Source organism: Brachyhypopomus gauderio, chromosome 6 (genome assembly GCF_052324685.1).
Source record: "Brachyhypopomus gauderio isolate BG-103 chromosome 6, BGAUD_0.2, whole genome shotgun sequence".
Lineage (NCBI taxonomy): Eukaryota > Metazoa > Chordata > Actinopteri > Gymnotiformes > Hypopomidae > Brachyhypopomus > Brachyhypopomus gauderio.
The window spans coordinates 24,939,012-24,955,818 of NC_135216.1; the positions used below are offsets into that span (position 1 = coordinate 24,939,012).

Sequence of the window (16,807 nt, forward strand, 5' to 3'; positions counted from 1 at the left end):
TCTTTAACGCTGGCCTTTAATTCCAAGCTTTGCCAGAAATGCTAAAGGTGTGAACAGGAAAGGGAAATGAGAGACAGAGAGAGAGAGAAAGGGAGAGAGGGAGAGGGGGAGGCTGAGGGAGAGAGAGAGAGAAAGGGAGAGAGGGAGAGGGGGGGAGGGTGAGGGAGAGAGAGGTAGGAGGAAATGACTGAAGGATAACCCTAACCCTGATTTCAAGCTTGATTTGATGTGTAAATTAGTATTGCTTTTGTTTGTCCAAAAACACGTTTGACGCAGCGTTTCTATTGCCTGTGTTTGTTTGCTCTTCATGGCTGATGTGGGCTTGTGTGGACACCAGGAGGTGACGCAGTGCCCTGCCTGTGTATAACCTCTGCAGCTGATGTGCTACGGGTCGTTTAATGATAGATGGGGTTGAGTTCTGCATATGAACCAGACCTGCAGGAAGAGAACGCAGATGAGGACTGACTGATACTCTTAGGGTCTAAACATCAGGACAGGCTTTTTACTGTATGGATGTATTTACAAACATATGTACCAAAACATTCATTACCCTTTTGTCTTTTTCTCTTGGCTCATTATTTTTCTCTCTCACACACACACACACACACACACACACACACACACACACACACACACACACACACACACACACACACACACACACACACACACACACACACACACTCATCTCTTTCTTGCAGACATGCTCTCAGAGTTTTCCTTGTGCTGGCCGAGCACTGAGAAATGCGTTCTTATCCCATGGACCATACCCAGCCAAAGACAAGATCCACCTAGCCCGGATCATCAGGTGAGAGAAATGCAATGTGTGTGTGTGTGTGTGTGTGTGTGTGTGTGTGTGTGTGTGTGTGTGTGTGTGTGTGTGTGTGTGTGTGTTGTGTGTGTGTGTGTGTGTGTGTGTGTACATTTCTCGAGGTAGTGAAAGCTGTGTATAAGAGCGGAAGTGAATAGGGTATCGATCTTGGTGCCTGCCTGCCTTTGTAGTAATGACGTTGCCAGCTGATCGCTCTGAACATAACGTCCTGTTCATCAGTTGGAGAATCGATGCGACTCCGTTTTAAAGACATGTGTGTGGGGAGGGGGCGTGGCCCAGGTTTGGCTGACTCATCACTGCTCACTGTGATCAATTGCCTTCATCCAAGCGGTGCTCAGACTGAACTGACAACTCAGCTAGCCAATCGTGAGGTGGAAGACGCATCACGGGGGCGGGGCTTGGGGATGGGAGGGGACATGGATGCAGCCGGTAAAGGAAATAGTGACATTGGCAAATGTGTTTGTGCACGCTTGTGTGTGTGTGTGTGTGTGTGTGTGTGTGTGTGTGTGTGTGTGCATCCACAGGAGGAGCTACGTAGGTGTGGAGCTGGTCCAGTGGCTGATGGAGCAGTGTGTGTTTGTCCAGTGCAGGATGATGGCGGCGCGGGTCTGGCAGGTCCTGTTGGAGCTGGGCATCCTGCACTCAGGTGACAGAGCAGCACCCGTTGCACCCGCTCCACAACACCTCCACCCGCTCCACAACACCTCCACAACACCTCCACCCACTCCACAACACCTCCACCCGCTCCACAACACCTCCACAACACCTTCACCCGCTCCACAACACCTCCACCCGCTCCACAACACCTCCACAACACCTCCACCCACTCCACAACACCTCCACCCGCTCCACAACACCTCCACAACACCTTCACCCACTCCACAACACCTCCACCCGCTCCACAACACCACCACAACACCTCCATCCACTCCACAACACCTCCACAACACCTCCACCCACTCCACAACACCTCCACAACACCTCCACCCGCTCCACAACACCTCCACCCGCTCCACAACACCTCCAACCGCTCCACAACATCTCTACCCTTTGGCTGCCAGCTTCACCGTTCTGTCCTCCACACACACAGTAGCTTTACTACAGTAACCGCGACCTCCTTTTCCTCCTCCCCCGGGTGGTGTGCAGTGGACCAGCGGGTGGTGTTTGAGGACTCCAACACCTACTACCAGTTCTCCTTTGAGGAGTGTGAGGCAGACGCCTGTGAGTTTCGCTCGGAGGACGAGTGGCACAACGGGGTCAGACTGCTGCTGCAGCTCGTGCCCTACGTCCAGTTCAGGGTGGTCAGCCCGTAAGTAGACACACACACACACACACACACACACACACACACACACACACACACACATATACACACACACGCACACACACACACACACACATATACACACACACACACACACACATATACACCCACACACACACACACACACACACACACACACACACACACACACACACACACACACACACACACACACACACACACATATACACCCCCACACACACACACACACACACACACACACACACACATACACACACACACACACACACACACATATACACCCACACACACACACATACACACACACACACACACACATACACACACACACACACACACACACACACACACACACACACACACACACACACATATACACCCCCACACACACACACACACACACACACACACATACACACACACACACACACACATATACACCCACACACACACACATACACACACACACACACACACACATACACACACACACATATACACACACACACACACATACACACACACACACACACACACACACACACACACACACACACATATACACCTACACACACACACACACACACACATATACACCCACACCCACACACACACACACACACACACACACACACACACACAAACATAAATAAATAAAGACAAGCGAATACACATTCCACAGACCTACACAAATTCACACGCATGTAATGTTTGCATGGTCAGCGTGTTAGAATGCGTGCGGCAGGCATCGCTGTGCGTGCTGGCTGAGATTAAAGAGCCCCTCCCCCTTCCTGAGTATGAGCCCCTCCCCCTTCCTGAGTATGACCTTGCGTAGGACTCCAGAGCATACGCTGTGTTTGCAGTCAGTTAACGAACGGCCCCCGCTGGTTCTGGGTCAGTGTCTGACATCATCTTCACATTGGGCTGTGCATCAGCGCCTGACCTCAGACCAGTGCTGCCCTGAACACTGCTCCATGCCTGCAGTGTACCTTGAGCCAAAATGTCCGTAATGCCATCACGTGTGAGCGCTGCGGCTGCTTCTCGTGAAGGCGTCGGTGACATTCCTGCGCTGTTCTCTGTCATGCAGTTGTCTTCTTGTTGCTTTTCTCTTTGTACTTTTTGTGGGCAGACATTTTTTAACCTTCTGGTTCTGGTTCTTCAAGATCACTCAAGACATGAGTCGGGCGGTGCTGGTCTGTTTCCCGCTCTTTTTCTCACGTTAATTTGTATTATCCTCAAGGCCCCTTTTTGTTGTGTAGCAAATGTGTGTGTGAAAAAATCTATCTTATCTTTGTGATAATTTTTGCGGCTGTATATGTCAGGGGGGAATGTGTGTGTGTGTGTGTGTGTGTGTGTGTGTGTGTGTGTGTGTATGTGTATGTGTGAAGACCAGGAGGATTGGCTGTCCCGTGTGCATTAGGGCACTGCGCTGATGCTAGCTGAACTGAATATGTCACTCAGCTGGGGGATGGAGGGAAGATGAGAGAGAAGAGTGAGAGAGAGATGGGGCGAAGAAGAGTGCACTAGGCTGCCTGTTAACTCTGCCACCCCCCCCCCCCCCCCCCACCACTGAATTATTTGTGTCTTTAAGAATGGTACCTCTGGATCTTACAATGCAGTTCTAAGCCTTTTCCCTCTTTCTTTCTCTCTCTCTCACTCACTCACTCCTTCTTTCTCTCCCTCCACCCCCACCCGCACCCCTTTATCTGTCTCCTTCATCTCCAGCCTCTTTCTCTCTCTTTATCTGCCCCTATCCTTGCCTCTGTTCCTTCTGTCAGGGCCCAGAGTGTGGAGCAGAGCACCAGTAGGGGGGGGGGGGGGGGGGCGTGAAGGGGGGGGGGGGGGCAGGAGCCTCTGAAGCCCCACTAGGAGAAACACGAGGAGTCCTGCTTTAACTCCCCTGGTCGCCGCCATGGCTGATGATATGAGCTAAATGTTTTATGCATTACACTGTTTACATGTTACACTCTGTTTGGCACTGCACCACAGTGCACCTGCTTTATCTGTGACTACACACAAAACCAAGCGTTCAGCGTTTTTACAAACTCGTCCCGTTAGCGGGAGGCAGGGACAGAGACGGGGACAGAGACAGAGACAGAGAGAGCGAAGGGTCTTCAGCAGCTCTACGTGGCTGGTTGCTCTAGATCTGGCTGAACTAGAGATGCTCAGGTATATCACTCGTTAATCTGTAGCGCATCACTGGCTTTTGCAGTAGAAATATCCCAGAAAGCTGCATTATGCAAATGAGCCTTCTAACAAATCACAGATTTTCTTTTTTTTTTTTTTTGCTGTGTGCAGTGAGCATCCGGACCGGACTCAGAGATTACAGAGGAGCGTTTTGTGAGCGTTTTGATGAATCACACCCTTCACACAGAGCATCCAATGCAAACCATTTGTGTGCAAAAAATTCAGAACAGCTCACAACTGCATCACATGACAAACAATGCAAATGTGTTTACAGTGATTCCAATATTGCATGGAGCACTGCAGTAGTGATGTGTAGTGATATAATTGCAGTACAATGTGTTTTTGTTCATGCTGTGTGGTAGGAACCTGTTTCAGCTGTAAAGCCGTGTGAGTCAGTGATTCAGGAGAGAGATGAGAGACGGTTTGTGGGAGCTGTATGGGAGGGAAATGTAGTGAATCAAGAGGGGAGACAATATTGTCTGCTGGGTTTGAAGCTCTGGGAACTCTCTCTCTCTCTCTCTCTCTCTCTCTCTCCCTCTCTCTCTCTCTCTGTAGCTCCTCTGCGATCTTGCATCTCTCTCTCTCCCTCTCCTCTCGCTCTGTCTCATCTCTTGTTTCCGTCTTTGTCTTTCTTCAGCTCTCATCAAACGTTCGAGACTGAGAGCTTCTCGTGTCTCAGCAGAGCGCCCTCATACTCACGCTGCGGCCCAAGGGCATCAGAAACACCCGGCCCGTTTTACTGACCGCACGCCTGGGCGTGGACCAAAGTGGTACACCAGTGGTTCTCAGGTCTTCATCTACGTGAAACCTCGGTCGCAGTGCGAGGCGGCGCTAGCTTCCATAACAGGGTTCGGGCTCTCGGCTTCGAACCGACTCCTTTGCTCCGCGCAAGCCTGCTTGCTCCTCGCTGCAAACGCAAGTGGAGTGCTAAAAATACCCCGAGACCTACGGCATCGGCAGCCCGGTGCATGTGGTTCCGGGGACCCGAACGTCTCCCTGTAATACGGGCCGCACTATTATTAGAAGTGCCTGTCAAGTTTAGGCGGATCGCCAGCGCTGCCTCAGATGCTTTTAGTTTCGCTGAGGCCAAGGAAACACGCTGAAAAGATGCCGAGTGCTTCTGCCCAGGGCCCGCTGCCCAGGGCCCGCTCTGGAGCGTGGCACGTAGCTGCATGGGTTTTATTCTTGTCACTGTGTGAAAGCAACTTCTCACCCAAAGCCTGGATGGGCTGGGTGTGCGGAACCTTCCGGAGCGAGCAGGAGTTGGCAGACCGAACCCCTGTTTCAGTGACGCCAGCGGGTGCCTCTGGTTTCACCCCGACGGGACTGCGTCCGATCTCAAGTAATGGATCATCTCATACAACCCAACTAACCCAAGATCACCTGGGGAACCGACACCAATCATGGAGACACGCTTCCAAGACACGCAGCAAGACTGAACTAACTGCTGTCTTCAGCATGCACAACCACACAGACACCTGTGATTGGCTAGTGTCACAATGATTGACAGGGAGCTGAGTAATGCCAGCCCTCCCACCCAGAGATGAGCGCTCTCCTGGGCTCCCAGACAGACGGCTGGGGGAGCAACTGTGCCTGGAACCAACAAACTTCTGTTCATAGTGCAGACACTATGTTGCACCACTCGGACTCACAATCAGACTCGTGATATTCTGGGTACATACGTGTGCTTTGAACTGCCTGACAGCATTTGCATGCCATTTGAATATCATCCCTGCCACTACCGGTTTCACCAGAACTGGTGTGGGCAGTGTTTAAACCTGCCTGGGGGAGGAGATGCAGCAATACAGTTGGATTCTGATGTAGTATTGCAAACACTTTAATGTGTGTGTGTGTGTGTGTGTGTGTGTGTGTGTGTGTGCAAAATCTTTGACCTCAGATACTTTTGTTAACATAATATGACACAAATGGCCTGGTGTGATGAAGACGAGTATTGCTTGAGTCTACAGTGACTGGTACACTGGTCCGGTGCTCTGTGCCCCTGCGGTTGTGTGTGTTCGGTGGGGGGGGTGGAGAGACCCTCCATGGAGAGAGTGTGAGGTGGCGGGCTGCCTCAGAGGAGAGGAGAGCCCTGCTCTCCTTCTCAAGAGCTCCTCATGACCTGCACCAGCCTTTCAGCACGCCTGATTTCTGACGTGTTTTGCCTGGTCTGAGCGGTTCTTCTGTCCTCCTTTAGGGCAGGTTTTCTTCCCCTTGCAGGCACAGGAACATTTTCATGGCTGCTGGCACCATGCAGGTGGCCAGGTTATTGTGCTGGTGCAGCCCTGGATCAGCAGGGGGCAGTACAGAGCTGAGGCTCCTAGTGTTGGTTCCCCGTGTCTGTAGATCATATCTTGGTTTATTTGGCTCCCTGTGTGTAAGGTAGATCGCACGTCGTTCCCATTGTCTTGTTAACGAAGCTTATCAAGTGGTGTGTGTGTGTGTGTGTGTGTTTGTGTGTGTGTGTGTGTGTTTTTCCAGACCAGAAGAGGATCCGGAGGGAAAACGGGATATCTGCAGTGAGATTCTCCAGATGAAGGCTCTGGAGAGGCTTACATCCACGGTAAATGTGTGTGTGTGTGTGTGTGTGTGTGTGTGTGTGAGATCACTGACCAGCGCGGGAGGTCGCTGGCTCTGTGTCCAGTTCTCTGTGTTTCACTATAGCGCCACTTTTGGCATGTGTGAATCCAAAGGAGCGCCATCTGTCACGTTAGTGTGCATTATCTGCCCCAGGGCACAGAGACCCCGTCATACTTATCTGCCCCAGGGCACAGAGACCCCGTCATACTTATCTGCCCCTCGGCAACTGGGCCATAGCAGCGCATAAGCTCCGCCTCCGCTCTAGGTGTGGCCCGTCCTGCACTGGAAATAAGGGATATTTCTCATAAATATTCAAAGCCTTATTGTAATGTAGGGCAAAGGTATGGGTGGAGCATCTCCTGTCGCTCAACTGCATGTGCGTGTATTTCTGGCTGCTTCGCTTGTCACACATGATTAGGATAAAGAGCTCATGCTGGGTGGGCGCGGTCTAAGGGGAGGGGCTTTGGACCTGGTAGATACAGTAGCGTAACCTTTAAAGAGTCTGCTAAACCCTCCCTGATTTGATCAATCTGAGAAGATCATTGGAGGCAAGCACCGAAGCCCCGCCCCTAACGACGCCCCCTCACTCCTCCTGCTCCGTCAGGTGTGGATGCTGTGATGTCAGGTGATGTGAGATCCTCTGGTGGTCTGGAGACTGGGGTGAGGTCCACGGTGTGATGCTGTCTCTGCCACCGGTGAAACCACCAGGCTGCGATTGGAGAACCAAACACTTGTGTGCTAATATTCCACGTTAGCCTGCGTCCTGAGTGTTTAGCGTCTCATCGAGGGTGTTGCACCAGTGCCTTTGAGCCATAGGTCACAACGGTGTCCGCGGCAAACCGCACTTTGATTGTTCAGGGGGAGGAGGGGGAGGAGCTGTAAGATCTCACCCCGGCACCATCAGACATCACAGCTGCAGCGTTGGAAAGAAACTCCGCCGTGCCAGACGGGTCTGGAAAACGCCCGCCGTGCGTCAGCGCTCACGCCCCAGCGCCGCCCTGCTGGATGCCGGGCTTGGAAGGCTGTTTTACTCCCGTCCATATTTCCAGGAGAAAGCAAAAAGCTAAAAAAGAGCTGGAAATGAATGAAGTGGATGCCATGGTACTTTAAATTCCCAAGTTCATGATACGCCGTGGACTAATCCGTTCAGATCCTCGTCACAGTGAAGGCGAAAGCCTCCTGAAGCTCTCTCCCTCTTTTATTAAACACCAGCACTTTATTAAACACCAGCACTTGGTATTTGTAGCCTGACAACTGTTGTTCTTTCAGAACCGTATGTCCTACAGACATTAAATACCAACTAACTGAAATTCATAATGGAAAGCCAGACTGAAACAATCAAACTGAAACAGATCGTGCCTTTACTGGTTTAAACGTTAACCAACGTACCACATGTCTGAGGGGGTGGGTGTGGGGACCATGTCTGATTGGGGTCAGCATGTCTGAGGGGTGGGGGGTGGGGGTGGGCACCATGTCTGATTGGGGTCAGCTGTAACGTGACGAGCTCACTGCGCCTATTACCGGCTCAAAGAGAAGCCGGTCGCGTCATCCAGAAGGCCTGTGTTAAAAAGCCCGGGCCACCATGCGGTAAGAAAACAGTGGTGGCCCATTTAGGGAGGAGCTGGCAGGCATTACCGGGCCCGTTTAAGTCTGCTTGCATTCTGCAGCTCTTTCTAAATGCTGCAATAGCACCGTCTCTGTGCACCGGCCCTCCGACCTGGAGCTGGGAACAGACGGACTCGTGTTTTTTACTGTTTTTAAATTGTTTCCTGTTCTTCACAGGTACAAAACGAACTGGCTGCTGCACTAGCAAGGAAGGCAAGGAAATCAAGTAAGATTTATGTTTCTGATTAAAGCCAAATGATGGGACACTACTGCATTTCACATCCTTCTTGCGGATATAGATCCTGCTTTGTTAATCATATCTGGCTTCATGTTTTTCTTTATTTGTAATGTAGAACTTTTGATGTTCATATTGTCTACCGATGATTTTAAGAGATATAAATGTTGGTCTACCGCTGTCTGCTGATTGGTTGCAGTGTCAGAGGAGGACAGTCCTGACACAGCAGGAAGTTCCCCACAAGAGCCACAAAAGCCACTTGAAGACCAAGACAAGGTATAGTATAATATATAGTATAGTATAATATATAGTATAGTATAATATATAGTATAATCTTTCTGCCATCTTCTTCAAACTGAACCTGTTTTTTTCCCCACAAATATTCTTCTATCCTTTGTAATGGAAAGCTTGACTTCATGGTGTTGTCCAGGCTCCAGGTGGAGGGAGACAAATGTTCTCGTGAGTGATGAGTCTCGAGTGACTCCCATGTGGCTTCGTAGTTTGGAATGAAGAAATGACAAAAGTTTGAAAATTACACTATTTTCAGGTGGATTTAAATATAGAAAGTCATCCTTGACAAATATGAACAAATGAACAACGTTTTTCTTTTTATTTGTTTCTTTTAGCAAGGGCAACTCATTCATGATGCCCGTCCACCTTAAAAATGTCCACCTTAAAAATGTCCACCTTAAAAACAGAAGTGGCAGTAGGTGGCAGCCACAGACGCAGGACGCTGCCATGCTCAGAGAGCAGCAAGAGGCCGCTAGTTTGGGTCGGGTATGTCTGACCCGGGCAGGCTGCCCTCGGCCGGGCTGGGGAGGACGCAGAGGAGAAGGGCTGTTCCTGGGCTTGGGGAGATTACACTCCTCTTTCCTGAGTGCATAGCAGAGATGAGATGATTTAGATGATTCAGCTAGAGGACAAGAGGTCGTCCGTGTTCTGCTTTAGTGTGTGTGTGTGTGTGTGTATGTGTGTGTGTGTGTGTGTGTGTGTGTGTGTGTGTGTGTGGTGAGATAGAGATGTGGGGGGAATGAGAAGGAGGACTCAGGTGGACAGACATAGTGAGGCGAGGGCTTTGGCAGGGCCTTCAAACATGGAAACGCTCTTACTCCATCTTAATCATTCATCACCCATGGCTCAATTAGAGCTGCGCACAGGGCGCAGACCAGACAGATAAGCTTCACACTAAAGCTATTCCGCACAGGCCTAGGATCAGACAGGAAAGCTCCATACAGGCCTGAGATCAGACAGGAAAAATCCAAGGCTCCACACAGGCCTGAGATCAGACAGAAAAGCTCCACACAGGCCTGGGATCAGACAAAAAAGCTCCACACAGGACTGAGATCAGACAGGAAAGCTCCACTCATGCCTGATATCAGAAAGAAAAGCTACACACAGGACTGAATCAGACAGGAAAGCTCCACACATGCCTGATATCAGACAGAAAAGCTCCACACAGGCCTGAGATCAGACAGGAAAGCTCCACACATGACTGAGATCAGACAGAAAGGCCCTATACATGCCTGAGATCAGACAGAAAAGCTCCACACAGGCCTGAGATCAGACAGAAAAGCTCCACACAGGACTGAGGTCAGACAGAAAGGCTCTACACATGGCTGAGATCAGACAGAAAAGCTCCACACAGGCCTGAGATCAGACAAAAAAGCTCCACACAGGCCTGAGATCAGACACAAGAGCTCCCTACTATTTCCAGTCTACATAGAATCCTGAGTCTTTGCAGTCAAATGTAAATAATTATATTTGGGTCCCACGAGCCCAATGAGATTTTTGTGTTGATGTCCAGTAAAGTAACTTAATCTCAAATATATATGAATATCTTTTAAAACCCCTGTTACCTACGATGTTTAGCAGCACTTCTTACTGCAGCACTACCTGTGATGATGCCTGTGATGGTCTGATCCATGTTTTTATGTAATCACACCAGTGTGTGAACGCAGGCCACTGTAAACAAGCAAAAAAGCCAAATCTACAGTGTGGACAGGATGTACTTCAAAGTGATTGCTGAGTGATCAGGAAGAAACAAATAGTGTTATCTGCATGGAGCAGAGAACCACAAAATACCATAGAATTCATTACCATAATAAACTCAGAATAGAGTGCTACCGCACATGCTCCGTACATGTAGCGCCGGTGCTAATGTTCACATTAATGATAGCTACACAGTTCTGACTCTGAAGAGTAAGTCACATCAATCACCTCCGCTCACCCTGTTTTTAACTTCCAAATGGCTACCTCATTTACATGCAGTTAAAATTCGTTTACAGTGCCGCTAATCCACACGAGACATTGTAAGAGACGTTTCCGCCTTATTGCGAGATTTTGAGTCTAAATCTAAAGTCAGATATTGATATGAAGTTTCACTTGAGGCTTTGACTGAATTTCAAGGGAGAGGATGACAGCACCTGACCGATTCACATACAGCACCTAATTGTTTCACATAACACACAAACAGTTTTCACGAAACAAAACCGCTTTGCTCTTCGGTGCTGGTGCCATTCTCACGCTCCTCTCCAGTCTCTTCACAGGACACAGCGCTAGTGCAGGTAGCCCTGAGGGTCAGAGGTCAATACGTGTGGTTGAGGGGCGCGAGGGGAGGGTCCCAAAATCACTAAATGCACCCCTGAACCCTCTCCGAACAGGTCTGAGATCAGTTTGAAGGCGAGCAGACAGAGTTAATTCGGGGTGTTTATTTCCAAGTTTGTTGTGCTTGTGGAGGCTAGCAGGAAGCGCCGCGGGCAAACGGTCACACTGGTACGAGTCTGAGGTACAAGCCGTGGGACTCTGCTTATCAGACATGTTTGTTTACCAAGGAAACTACTGCAGGGAAGTGTTGCTGAGTGAGCTGGGGGTGTGTGTGTGTGTGTGTGTGTGTGTGTGTGTGTGTGTGTGTGTGGGTATGTATGTCAGAGGATCAGAGTCAGTTATTTATAGTTAATGATACAGATCTTGGGGTGGGAAAACACTGTTTCTCATTAGGGACACACAACTCCATAACATGGCTACATGTGAGTACTTCCCTGGGAAGCTGTACTATAAAATGTGAATCCTAGTGCAGCCCTCTGAGGACACAAGTACCCCCACATACGACGAACTTTGACCAATTGTAGGTACAACTCTCAGAGTTCAGCCCAATAGTTAAAAAAATGTTTTGAGACCCCTGTGGAGTAACAGTAATGTTCTATTAGTGTCATAATATTTATGGAATATTCATGGGGGCTCTTATCAGAAATAGCACATTGTTTGCCAAGAATATTGCAATAAGACACTAATTCTACATCTGTCTAACCAGACCGAATGGAGTAATGACTCTTTCAGTGCAGTGTTTGACATTAAACGCTAAATGGTGGATGAACAGTGGGAGATGCGTCATTTAACATTACATTTAACATAATATAATTAGACGACAATCACATCATCTTCTCCCAACCTCAAATGAATATTTGATTCTGACTGAGTGCATTTTATGACTCATTTATTCATCTTCTTCAACCCAGGTTGTGTTGTGTGCATCTTCGATGGCTCCTGGCTCCTGCTAGCTGCTAATGACGATGGAAACGAACAGGAAGGGGTTGGGATCTCATGGGGTTACTATGGAAATGCAGGGTTGGTGTTAGGGTGACAACTAGTACATTGATTGAAAGAGATTGGTGGTATGTTATACAGTATACTGGAAGAGAGGTGAGAGAGTGTGCTTGCTTTTGTCTAGAGTATCTCTGTGTTAGGGGTTATTAACTTGTCCAGTAGTGACACCCTGCCTCTTATTAGAGTGTGGCAGAAATAGCTGTCATGACAAACTACTGGACTTTGTGAATGCTATAGTTTGCAGTCTCCTTAGCTATGTGTGTGTGTGTGTGTGTGTGTGTGTGTGTGTGTGTGTGTGTGTGTGTGTGTGTGTGTGTGTGTGTGTGTGTGTATGGTGTGTGTGTGTTTGTGTACTGCACAACTCTGCAGTATCTGATTAGAGGTCCCCTGTGGTTCCCCAGTGGCTGCTTATTAGTATGTAGGTAATTACAGTCTAGGTAATAGACTCTCTCTCTCTCTCTCTCTCTCTCTCTCTCTCTCTCTCTCTCTTTCTCTCTCTCTTGATCAGACTTACATGACCATTGCTCCTGGAGATGCAGGCTTCAAAATAAAAGCCCCCCCCTCTCTTGTGCCCCTCCCCCCGTGACTTCATGGCTGTGCTGAGATGTGAAGCTCTACTGTTTCCTCAGGCAGTGCGTGGGTGTGATCACAGTGCATTAATATTTCATGAGCGCTCTGAGTCTTCCTCCTGCAGGATGGCAGCACTGCCTCCTGTATCACCACGGCTGTCAGCCCAGCTGTTGCTGGCACTGGGCATGCTCACTGAGTCACCCACCAGCCAACGAGAGGCGTGTGCCCGTACCTGCGTGATCTGGTAACAGCGCAGGAGTGACTGGGGACGTTTCTGCAGGCACTCTGTCAGTGTCTCGTTGGGCTCCTGCCTGTGTGAGCCCCTTGTTTTGTTAGCCATGTCACAGGGATGGTTTACCTCACAGGAAGAGGTCTGCGTCGGGCCAACCAAAACACTGCACAGTGTCAATAAACAAAGGCAGAGAGAGGGTCTGTCTCTGTCGATAGGCTCATACAGACCAGCTGCAACTTCTCCTGTGCTACTGTGTGTGTGTGTGTGTGTGTGTGTGTAGGGGGGGGGGGAGAAAGCGAGAGAGACAGAGAGAGAGAGAGACAGGGAAAGTGTTATCTCTTCTTGTGCTCACAGGAAAAGTTGTTTTAGGTTTAGCTTTTTTTCAGATACCACTGAATAGACCAATTCACATTAACTGAAGCTTTCACATACATCAGCTCTTGATGGGAAGGTTACACTTCACTTCATAATCTTCTTAAATACCTCTCTTTATACTCTCTCTCTCTCTCTCTCTCTCTCTCTCTCATACCCACACACACACACACACACACACACACACACACACACACACACACACACACACACACACACACACACATCAGCACCCACACATATCACTATAAATCTATGGCTTCTCAAACTCCTTCCTTTCAGGAAACTCAGTACTCAGTTTCTCTTTCCCAGATTTCCGTCTGTACTTTTCCCACCTCTGTTTGGGCGGAGTTACACTTTCCCGCCCTCTCACCCACACACGCACACACACACACACACACACACACACACACACACACACACACACACACACACACACCCTTATTTTTAAGCCTAGGGCAGGGAGAGACAGAAGCAGTGGCAGAGACAGGCGAGAGCAACACACACACCCCAGACCTCACTTTCTCCCTGCACGCTCTCCGACAGCGGCAGGACACCGGACCTCCTCCACACACACGTTTGCGGGAGTTCATTGAGGGACCGAGGGAGTCTTCCTCTCCCCTTCTGACCGCGACTCTTCCCTACTGCGCGTCTGCGGGATGGGGAGCATGGCGTGGGACTGCGGTCTCAGATACCTCTTCTCTCTCCCCCCGGCTCTCCAGCAGGGCGGCATGTGCGCGCTCAGGGCGCCCGACGACCTCACCCGACTCGAGATGGTGCAGCGTCTTGCCAAGGATGGCTGCCGCTTCCTCCAGAGCCAGAACTACCGGCTGCCTGACCGCTCTGCGCAGGTGAGCACCTCCTCCCCACCCACCACCCCCTTAACCCCCCCTCACGCCTGGCGCACCAGAGAGGCTCTGTCAGCCCCTGGATGAGGAGCGAGCTGATTTGTTTTGTTTTTATACCATTCTAACGTTGCTCTTTCGGTTAGCCTCGTGAACCCCCACACCAACGTAACTACTTTCATTTGGTTTTCAGTGGCTCTGGCTCTGGTTCTCTCTGGCTCCGAGCTCTGAGCGTGACACTCTTAAGCTGGGGTCAGCTGTGGAAACAGTCCCATTAAGGAGCGGTATCTGAGCGGACCTGCCACGCACGGAGCCTGCTGGCACAAACTTCCCCTCTCGCCCCTTTCTCTCCATTAGTGCTTGCCGGCAGGGTTGCGGGCGGCGGGAGCCCCCGTCTCTGGGGCGTCCCTGTGTTCACCACCAGAGAGGTTTGGGGCTCTCCCCAAGGCAGACGCCTGATTAAACACTGCGCATGATTCGTGATTTTCACAAGCTGGGTTTCACATCGTTGGAAACGATTCCCTGGAGCTGGTGAAAAAGCTCGTTTAGAAATGCACAGTTTAGCCTCAGAGTGTGGAAGGAACAGATGGAGAAGATGATAAGTGTTTGATGACCATCTTTGACCAGTCCTATCAGCAATATTAGCTGTAGCCATAGACTGTACAGTATTGCTGTATTCTTGGCTAAACATATGTGACTGCGCTAAATACAGCTTGTGTTTGATGGCAATTTGCTTTGTTAGTCTTTATTCAGTTCTTTATTATGAACTCCAATTAACATGGGCCCTGATTATTGATTAAATCCTGTAAGCAGCTGCTAAAATCATAAGCTCATTAGGAGGCTAACCAAGGATAATTGATACTGGTAAAGCTGAGAAATAGCTGGTTTAACTGGGAAGGAAACACCCATGAAGCACTATCATTATGGATGGACCGCATCATTCAGGGGTGTGTTGAAGTGTGGTGATCATCATGGTCGTGGAGTTTGGGCTTTGGGCCAGGTCTGGGACTCAGAAGAAGGCCATAAAGCTAGCAGTGCGCAGGTATCATCATAATTTGGATTATAATCTGGTGCTGCTATGACTGCAGGACATTTCTAGATCAGATTGCTTTAACGTTATCAAATATATGTATTAACCTATCAAGAGGGTTACCGCTTATGCTGGATCTTGGAACACAGGCCCAGGAATGGCCCTGTGATTAATTTTGGTGGGGGTCCACGTATCCCACATACATGGTATATGTTGTACCACACTTCACTGGAATGACTTCCACGTGACTTTGTAGCGATGGCAAAGGAATAATGCTGTGGAAACGAAAGTTAGGACCTTCCAAAAGGAGATTCTGTTCTGCCTCCTGATTGGCTGGCTTCACAAAGGCCACAGGCAGGGTTCTTCCTTCCTGTCGCTGATGAGTGTTGGCATGACGTGGGAACGGACCTGACTTCGCTTGCTTATGCAGACATGTTCCTTTCTGGTCTCCCCCTCGGCTCCGTGCCGGTCCGAATGGTCTGTGCTGCACGTAGATGGTTTTTCCTCTGTGTTTCTTGACCTTTCTTGAATGGTGTGTGAAAGGAGAGGGTGTGTTGGTCTGAGTGGGCCTCTCATAGTGACCACAGCCAGGATGCTGAATCAGAATGGCACGAACGTGGAGATACTACCAGGAGGATAGGATACAAGGAGATACTACCAGAGAGAATAGGATACAAGGAGATACTACCAGAGAGGATAGGATACAAGGATACTACCAGAGAGGATAGGATACAAGGAGATACTACCAGGAGGATAGGATACAAGGAGATACTACCAGGAGGATAGGATACAAGGAGATACTACCAGAGAGGATAAGATACAAGGAGATACTACCAGAGAGGATAGGATACAAGGAGATACTACCAGGAGGATAGGATACAAGGAGATACTACCAGGAGGATAGGATACAAGGAGATACTACCAGGAGGATAGGATACAAGGAGATACTACCAGAGAGGATAAGATACAAGGAGATACTACCAGGAGGATAGGATACAAGGAGATACTACCAGAGAGGATAAGATACAAGGAGATACTACCAGGAGGATAGGATACAAGGAGATACTACCAGAGAGGATAAGATACAAGGAGATACTACCAGGAGGATAGGATACAAGGAGATACTACCAGAGAGGATAAGATACAAGGAGATATTACCAGAGAGCATAAGATACAAGGAGATACTACCAGAGAGGCAATTCTTGGGTTTTGCCTTCTGTTGTCTGCTTAATAGTTGTTATTATCTTATATTAAGGTTTAGTGATACTGAGGCCCTGTTTTAATGACAGGATAGAGGCACTTAAGAATCACTCTTCATGGAGGAGGGGACATAGTTCTTATTTGCACAACAATCAAGTATTGACTGAACAAAAGATGATTGGTAATAGTACAAAATGGTAAAAAAGGGAAGGT

At 49.2% G+C, this 16,807-nt stretch overlaps 1 protein-coding gene across 3 annotated transcripts in view; it reads left to right on the forward strand.

The window, feature by feature from the left end:
• The window catches only part of rapgef5a (Rap guanine nucleotide exchange factor (GEF) 5a), a 47,642-nt gene that overhangs the window by 8,476 nt on the left and 22,359 nt on the right, over positions 1-16,807 (forward strand). For 2 of the 3 annotated variants that reach the window (XM_077009922.1, XM_077009923.1), the window contains exons 3-9: positions 702-808; positions 1,357-1,478; positions 1,979-2,141; positions 6,804-6,885; positions 8,685-8,733; positions 8,942-9,018; positions 14,242-14,370. In XM_077009922.1, coding sequence (XP_076866037.1) covers positions 702-808; positions 1,357-1,478; positions 1,979-2,141; positions 6,804-6,885; positions 8,685-8,733; positions 8,942-9,018; positions 14,242-14,370 — 729 coding nt within the window. Of the gene's footprint in view, positions 1-701; positions 809-1,356; positions 1,479-1,978; positions 2,142-6,803; positions 6,886-8,684; positions 8,734-8,941; positions 9,019-13,693; positions 14,371-16,807 lie in introns of those variants that run through there. The other variant, XM_077009925.1, reaches the window with a different exon arrangement.